Below are 8,378 nucleotides of genomic sequence, written 5' to 3'. Positions count from 1 at the left end.
ATAATGTTTCCTTTCCACGCAGAACACGTTCTTGCCACACTTCATCCGTCCCTCACCTCCTGCATTGGTTTTTCTTCCTTTCGAATGATCCAGCCACACCTCCCTTGCTCGATCTGGGAGGGATGGTCACCAATCTTGTTTCTCACGCTGGCTATGGAAAACAGAGCGCATCACCAGTGACGGCCATGGAAGAGATTCACACGGGCGAGGGAGAGCACTCCTTCAACGTGACTTAGACATTGCAAATGTGACAGCCTGGCAGCCGCCATCGACGGCCCACTCCATCGTAGAGGCTGCCTCTGCCTGCAACAACGTACCGAGCCCCACCATTGTTGCTGCTGCAATATGCCCCAACATGCACCAATCTGCGAAAAGGCATGCTTACTCTCGGAGTACCCACACAACCTCAGGAACAGTAAATTCAATGAAAATAGGAAAAACTTATTGATAGCACAAAATTTTAGATTATCATTTACATTTTTTTTCAAATTTTCTGTCAATGAGGGTGTGGATACATCCAGTAGTAAAAAATACACTCTGATCAATCTGTAGTTTCGGGTCGAGCCGGCCCAGTAAGGATCTGGCACCGCTATACCTGGCTATGGGTAGCCCGACCCGACCCGGCCTGAAAATCTCGGGGTGGACTGGGCCTGACGTGCCATCGTGCTGGGCTCGAGCCTGGAAATTGATCCCGATGGGCATATCGGGCCAGGTTTGGGCTTACAGAAAAAAAAGATTTTAGACACAGTCAGGCCAGGCCAATCTGGCCATGTCGGACTTTTCAGGTTTGGGCCAGGCTTGGGCCTGATTTGTTAGGCCCGCCGGTCGGGCAGGACCGGGCTCGGGCCTGAGTTTTCAGCACCGGGCTTTTTTTGGCCCGGCCCGGCCCGACATATGCCCAGGTATAGGCGCCGCCTGGTCGAGAAGCTCGCGGCGCTGAGCCGTTGCCCGCCGGGAATTCGGGAGTCCTTTGTGTGCCGTGTCCATACCTTGTCCTCTCCGCCGACGGGAAGTCCCAGATTCCCCGCCTCTCCCGCGCTGACCTCGGGGCCACGGCCCACGGCCAACAGCAAGCGGCACCTGCTGGACGGCGTCCCCTGGCTCATCCGCCGCCCCCGCCTCAGCCTCAACGTCCTGCTCGGTCAGTGCTCTCCTCCTTCCAGTCTCCGCCCTCTATCTCAGTTCTTGCGTCTCTCTACATCTCAGCTTCTCCTTCAGCACTACTATACCATCACCGTTAATCAATCGAATCTGTTCCCGTTCGTTTTGCACGTGAGGTGAGCCTAGAGCCGCTGTTCTGTAGGTTTATTACCTTGGATGGGATAGCGCAGCTTCGATTTCGCCATGAATTGTGATCTATGAAGATGTGCAAAATACTTCAGCTTCATCTGATTCACATTATATAAACATAAAATCTGGGGTTCCTTGCGTTGTTGATAGTCTTCTTAGATAGTAGAGTATTGAGGTAACTTTACAAGGATCTTCTGATGCTTATGGTTTGAAGATGAAACCATTTAGCTTGAGAGTCATATCTCTTTTACAGGAGGTTGATAGCCGCAGTACTAATACCTGATGCAGTGAACAAGATCCCAACAAATGAAAATGTTGGTCACTTGCAAGTCAATCAAATATCCGCACAATGGGCCATTAGACGGACAGCATGAGACATGCAGTTAACAAACATCACGATAACCACTTGGAGGCTGCCAAAGGCAGACATGCTCAAGAAGGAATAAAGACCAAAAGATTCTACAACCCCAGAGAAAAATGGCGCGGCAAGGCACTATGTAACATGCCTGACTGCATGTCTGTTGCTCTCAGCTGATTACATCAGTAGATGAAAATTCACTCACTTTTGTTTGACTATATATCATACTATTTTAGATCTAATAGAAGAGGAGGCAGTTGCAAATCCTCTAGAAGGATACACCAACATCGAAATCTTCTGCACGTTTTAGCTATCCTGATACCCATCTTCGTTACAGATTCGATACAGATTGTATACAATTGTGCGGGCAAAGAAAAATGCCATCTAACTTTCTCGAAACCACACATGTGCTGCAGTTTATCAAAGCTTGAATCTCTTCCAATGTCTTGCCTTTTGTCTCTGGCACGAATCTTCACAATGAACACAAGAGCCATGTTTCTCCAAGCCACTCATGTGCCGCAGTTTATCGAAGCCTGAATCTCTTCCAAGGTCTTGCCTTTTGTCTCCGGCACGATCTTCACAATGAAGAGAATAGCCATTGCGCAAACGAAGGCGAAGAAGAAGAATGTTCCTACAAGATTTGCTGCATATCAGACAAACGTCCCTGGATGATTCAAGCAACACCATAGTCCATACTCCATAGGGGTCTGACGTATATTTGGCTGACCTGAAGCACTCCAGCTCATGAGGAAATTGAAGGCGAAAGAAACTGCTAACGAAGCCAACCAGTTCACCAGAGTCACGAAGCTCCCGCCGATTCCTTTCATATTAATTGGGAATATCTGCGTCCAATCCAACATTTCTAAGTAAGTTCATATGGTATTGTAAGAAATCTCGAGCGATGAAGAGATTTGAATTTGATTGTTCTGAAGTGTGAACTCTAAACCTCTGACATTATGACCCAAGGAACGGAACCCATCCCTAGTGAATAACTTGCAATGTAGACCTGTTTCAGTTATATTACAAAAGGATTCAGCATGCAAAAAAGTTCAGATAAGCATCAGGTCACTTGTTGAACAAAAGAAAGGCTTTTCAGGTGTACCAATATGCTGGTGAGTGTGATGATTGGGACTTGCTTCGGGAATATACCGTGAACCTACATTCAACACCACTTGATGAAGTTTTGATACAAAAAAGGAATTAAAGGACACAAAAGACCACTAGCAGCTATGCAATGAAAGTTACCTTAAGGTAGAATGATACTGCTGACATAAGAGTCCCCACGAGGAGTCCAGATGTGGAAATCTGCAGAAAAGTAAAATAAAATGAAAGGTCAGAATTAGTGTTCATGTTGGCCAAGTTTTATCTCTGAGCTTACCAGTAATAACGGCTTTCTCCCACTCCTGTCCATCAGTAGAGCTCCAAGTGTTGTGAGTGGTAACTGTTATAGTGAAGATTGCACAGAGTCAAAGAGTTACCGAGGAATTTGATCAAAATCGATCTGCGTACTATTAGCTTCACCTGGATACACGCCATCAAGATTGTTCCTAGGTTTCCTGAATCGAACCCTGCAGGTAACTCAGCAGAACTTAACTTTCAGAACCTAACTGACAAAAATCAATTATCTCCAAGTCCGAGATCTGCCAGCTTACCAGCTGAGACAAATGTTTCACTGGCGTAGAACAGGATCCCGTTTATCCCTGCAAACTGCTGGAAAACCATTAGACCGGCGCCGATAATGACAGGACGGATGTATGGCCTGCTGAAGAGATCCTTAATTCCAGGCTTTGGAAGATTGTCAATAGTTTCGACGAAGTCCTGCATGTAGAGCAATTCCATTTCCATGACGACGCCGCATTTTTTTTCTGAATCGACAAAACTATACACAGCTAGCGGCGCCAAACCTTGATTTCTGCAGCTTCAAGGGACACATCCGCGTCTCTGCCACGGAGGCGCTGGAGTGCTATTTCAAACTCCTTTTTCCGGCCAACCTTTGCCTGTGGTAAACATTTGGTGCTGAATTGGTAAGTGTGACAACTAGATGCTACTACAAGGATGTCATTCAGTCAGAGAAATAATTACCAGCCATCGAGGAGATTCAGGAATGAAGAAGAGACCAACTATGAGAATTATGCATGGAGCAAGTCCTGTGTATACATGTCATGCCAGAGGGGGAGATCATCAGATCAGAGTACATGAGGATGGTCAACACAAAAACTACAATGTGGACTAGTAAGAGATTATATGTACCAGCCATGGCCAGCATCCGCCAGGACACAACTGTGCCGACGATATACGTCATGGATAATCCAGTGCCTATCATCAACTACATGCAGTTCAGGCAGAAATTTCAGAGTTGTTCCCAAAAGGCCAGCAAGGCTATAGTGTGTTCATATTTTGTTTCAAGGAGGAAAAGAGTTACTGGATTCAGAGCTGTAAGTCCCCCACGAAGAGCCTTCGGAGCAATTTCTGCAATGAAAACCGGCACCTGTTGGGTTGCAAGGGCTAGTGTTAGTGTAAGTTGAAATTGTCTGAAAGACCCCACGGTTTGCTGAACAGTGTGAGTAAATGATGATCGTACCACGTATGAAAACACTCCGACGCCGAGTCCGGTGCAAAATCTCCCAAAATCAAGCGAGTAAGCACTCTGAAAGTTACCACAAACAAAGTTCAGAGGCACATCAGCAGCTATGTCCTCTTACACGGTGGTGCGACAGTACAAGAAGGGAAAAGACCTGTGCAGAGAAGATTGCCAGCCATCCGAGAATGGAAACGAGAGCAGAAGCCCTCATCGCCTGCACCCAACATACAAACATCCGAATGTTTACAAATTATAAGATGATCATTCAGGGAGGCATATATACTACTTCCTCCGTCCCAAAATAAGTGTCTTGACCTTAGTACAACTTTACACTAGAGTTAGTACAAAGTTGAGATATTTATTTTGATTTTGAGACGGAGGGAGTACTAGACATACCCCTTTTCGTCCAGCAACATCCGCAATCTGCCCGCTCGCGACCGCTCCGATCATGGCCCCACTGTTATTACCGACCCGAAAACAGAGTACTGCAGAATATTACACGGATGAGGAACTGGGAATGAGAGGAGCAATATGAGAAATGCCACTGCCATCGATTTGAGCTGAATAGTTGACCGGGAGCCACATGTCAGTGAGACATTGGTGGCACATTAGGCACGGACGGACGTACCTCGGAGAGGGTCAGCTGGAGGTCCCGGCTGATCCCGGCCTCAGCTGGTGCCGAGTAGCCAATCTGCAGCAGCGCCAATCCCATACAGAAATTGTTTCTCAAGCACTAGGCTGGAGTTCAGATGATTCTACACTATGATAGACTGATAGTAGACTCACCGCGACGCCGAAGGCGAAAGAGCCGAGCACGGCGACGCCTGTGCTGGCCATGACCATCCCCAGCGACGACCCGTCGCCACCCCTCGCCGGCGGCGGGCCAAGGAGGTGCTCGCTCGCCTCCGCCGCCGCATCACCACCCCTTGTCATCGCTACAAGAAACTACTTAAGTGCAAAGCAAAACCACCACTGCTAGTGCGTGCTCAGCTACAAGATGGGCGGATACATATAATCTCTGCCATGTTGGTAAGGGCATGCGCTATTTCCTTGTCATTTTGTTGGTATCATTGAATGGAATGCCGTAACATGGGGCACATTCTGCCGTGACATTTAACAAGTGCTCCTGCAGGACAACTGATATTGGGCCATCAGCCACCAACGGACAGCTCATGCACGCGAAATAAGAAGGTTAAATTGGCAAGAACAAGCATGTGGATACTTGCTTTGGAAAAGGCACTGTCGTTGCTCATGTGTCCATGCATTTTCTAGTTGTTCACTGTCCTCTTCCGGAGATCCCATCGAGTCCAAATTAGCTGTTCATCTGCCTTATTTTAGTACTAAAAGAACAGATCGTGATATGATTTTGCCGGATATGCATGCTCAGGGAGATCCGAGAAAACAAACATAACCAAAGCCACTAAGTAGATCCTTAATCGCTTGTGGACATGCTAGTGATCAATGACAGAGCCAGATCCAATCCCACACGATCCTTGCCCCACGTGTTTCCTTGAGTGTTGGCTTCTACATCTCCCTCTTGGACCATTAAGATATTGTTTGCACTTAGAGTGTTCCTAGCGGGCCGCTCACACAGACAACAAAGAACCCATCAGGATTCACTGAACACTGAACTCTGATCTCTAAAGAAAGAACACCTATCACTGAAAGTATGAAAATATATAACTTTAAATGATAGCACAGTCGATACGTGTACCGCTGCCATCAGTAAAAGTTAACTTCCAGGGATGTTCAATGCACGTGCAATTTCCGTTGTGATTCACTACAGGTGTGGAGGCAAAAATAAACAACAACATGAGAAAAAAGGAGCAAATCAAAGGAAGGAAGAATCATGTGATAGAAGGGACTGCTCACACAAATCATTCTTTCAGTTGGGACCAAATCATCTTTTCCTTATTATGTGGTGAAGTTGTTTTATAGATTAGAAAGTGCAAAACAAAACAATAGTCACATCCATATATGTGGACCATCTCTTCCATATGGGAGGGAGTTGTTAGCCTGCCTGTTCATTACTAGTAGAAAGCTAGCTTATTGTTTCTCCATTTATGTGCTCTACCATATTGAGGTATGGACCCCCATGACGCTAATCGTATTATTTTAATTACTAATCATAATTAAGGTCCATTTTCTAATTGTGGATTATCCAGAGTAAAATTATGGTTGGTGTTGTAGTTGGGGAGAGGAGGCTGTTGTCGAGCGTTGAAGGACCAGGACGACGGGAATTGGTGGAGGGAAAAGTCCACCCTATTTCACTTCCTCGAGATATAAAAAACATTTTGTTACATTCTCAGGCTGCAACATTTATTTGCAAATCAACTTCACCATTTTCACATTTTTTATTGTTCTAAGATTATCGTGAAAATAAAACTACTCAAAGAGTTCATTCTACAAATATGAAGGAAGAAGAGACAACACAGTTCACTTACAAAACACAACTAGTGCCAAATCTCCAAATGATAGAGCTAACACAACTTCTTCATCAATCTTAACATATGTGCCATAATTTACATTGTATTCACGAAATATGAAGTACAAACTTTACTTTAGATACACACACAAACTATATGTATTTAAAGTAGACACATGATATATTGCATATGAAGCTCATTCTATGCAGTGGGGTAAGAAGGCTCCATCGCAAGGCCACACATGCCTTTCTTGTCAGGAATGTCCTTCTCCATTCTTAAATATCCGTTCTCGCCCCATGTTGTCCCCCATGAATTCTTCAGCAACCAATACTTTGTGCCATCGCTGGTCTTGCCATAACCAATAGCTGCAATACCATGGTCCAGGTCTGTGCCACATGAGCCTGTCATCACTCCACCTTTGTAAAATTGGAAGGTCATATCTCCTCCATCTACAGCCACCGAGACGGGTTGGCTTGCGACGGCTTGCATGAGAGCTCCCTCGTTGTTGGCTGGAACATCCTCATAGCTTTTGATGGTTGCGGCACCGTTGGTTCCACTCTTGCACTTGTCATCTGCCGCGGTATATGGGTAGTTGGACTCGGTTGTGAGACCGCCATTCTTGATTATGAACTTGAAGGCATCATCCATAAGCCCACCTTCGCAACCTTGATCTTCACCATGGACATCACAATCCACTAGTTCTTGCTCAGACAACGAGATAAGCTTGCCGGTTTTCAGCTTAACGACGCCCTCTGTAGCAGCGACAGCAGAAAAAGCCCAACAACAACCTACAAATGTTTACGTTTGTGCAGGTACTATAAGAGGACATTCTCATTAAAAATTCAAACATATATGCAATATATTATTATCCTAAACATACTTACCACATTGGCCCTGGTCCTTGATAGGGGTGACTGCTCCTTTAGTTCTCCAGTCTATAGTTGCCGGAAGTGCATCGAAACTTACATTCTCATACCTAAATCCGGTAGGCATCCTTTCCATGCTCGGTTTGTACCCCTTGTTAGCCTTCCTCGCCTTGAACTCCTCGTTCGTTAGGTCGGCGAACTGATTGACGCCCAAATAGAACTTGAGGTTCTTGGCATTAAACGACTCGATGAACCCGACATTGGCCTTGAACACCTCGAATCGTTGCGCCTTCTCAGCATTGTCCTTGTACACACGACCGTACTGCACCATCCAGCTCTCGTGCCTTGCCACCATCGATAAGTCATCGCTGAGCTCACGAGCTGCTAGGACCGAACTGCAGAAGCAGACGCATCCGACGATGCCAAGGATCAAAGCTTTTGGGATGGCCATGTTATGTTTGATGAATTGCTTGCTACTACTAGTGTGTAGTGTGTGCTCTGGTTTGGTTTTGTGAATGGTACTGGGTGTCTTATATAGTTGCATGGATGTATGTATTTGAATATGGGGGATTGAGATGGTCTCCAACGTAGCGGTGAAGTACATCTGGTAGGCGGATAGTATAAATAAATATGTGTGCATATGGCGTACGCTTTCCTTAGCATATGAGAATAATAAACATGTTGTGCCAGAACTTTGGATGTTAGTACAAGAAAAATCAAGTAACCATGATTACGACATATTTTGATACTTCATACATACTTAGTTCAATGTGATTGCATGGTGATGCTGACAGGCTTTTCTATCGATCCTATTCCTATGGAGCTCCGTAAACGTGTTGGCATGAGTACCCAGGAAC

The 8,378-nt window shown here is 45.6% G+C and overlaps 1 protein-coding gene and 1 pseudogene across 1 annotated transcript; both read right to left on the bottom strand.

The window, feature by feature from the left end:
* Nucleotides 1-1,768: 1,768 nt before the first annotated feature.
* On the bottom strand, nt 1,769-5,308 carry LOC119318213 (annotated as a pseudogene).
* A 1,548-nt stretch (nt 5,309-6,856) lies between these two features.
* LOC119316786 (senescence-specific cysteine protease SAG39) lies at nt 6,857-7,972 on the bottom strand. The gene is made up of 2 exons (XM_037591165.1): nt 7,540-7,972; nt 6,857-7,443 (listed from the first exon to the last, which is right to left on the bottom strand). Exons 1-2 carry the CDS (start codon nt 7,970-7,972, stop codon nt 6,857-6,859), a joined length of 1,020 nt encoding a protein of 339 aa, XP_037447062.1.
* Nucleotides 7,973-8,378: the final 406 nt, after the last annotated feature.

Source organism: Triticum dicoccoides, chromosome 6A, assembly GCF_002162155.2.
Source record: "Triticum dicoccoides isolate Atlit2015 ecotype Zavitan chromosome 6A, WEW_v2.0, whole genome shotgun sequence".
Lineage (NCBI taxonomy): Eukaryota > Viridiplantae > Streptophyta > Magnoliopsida > Poales > Poaceae > Triticum > Triticum dicoccoides.
The sequence above is the reverse complement of the archived record's forward strand: the minus strand, read 5'-3'. Positions and strand labels throughout refer to the sequence as shown.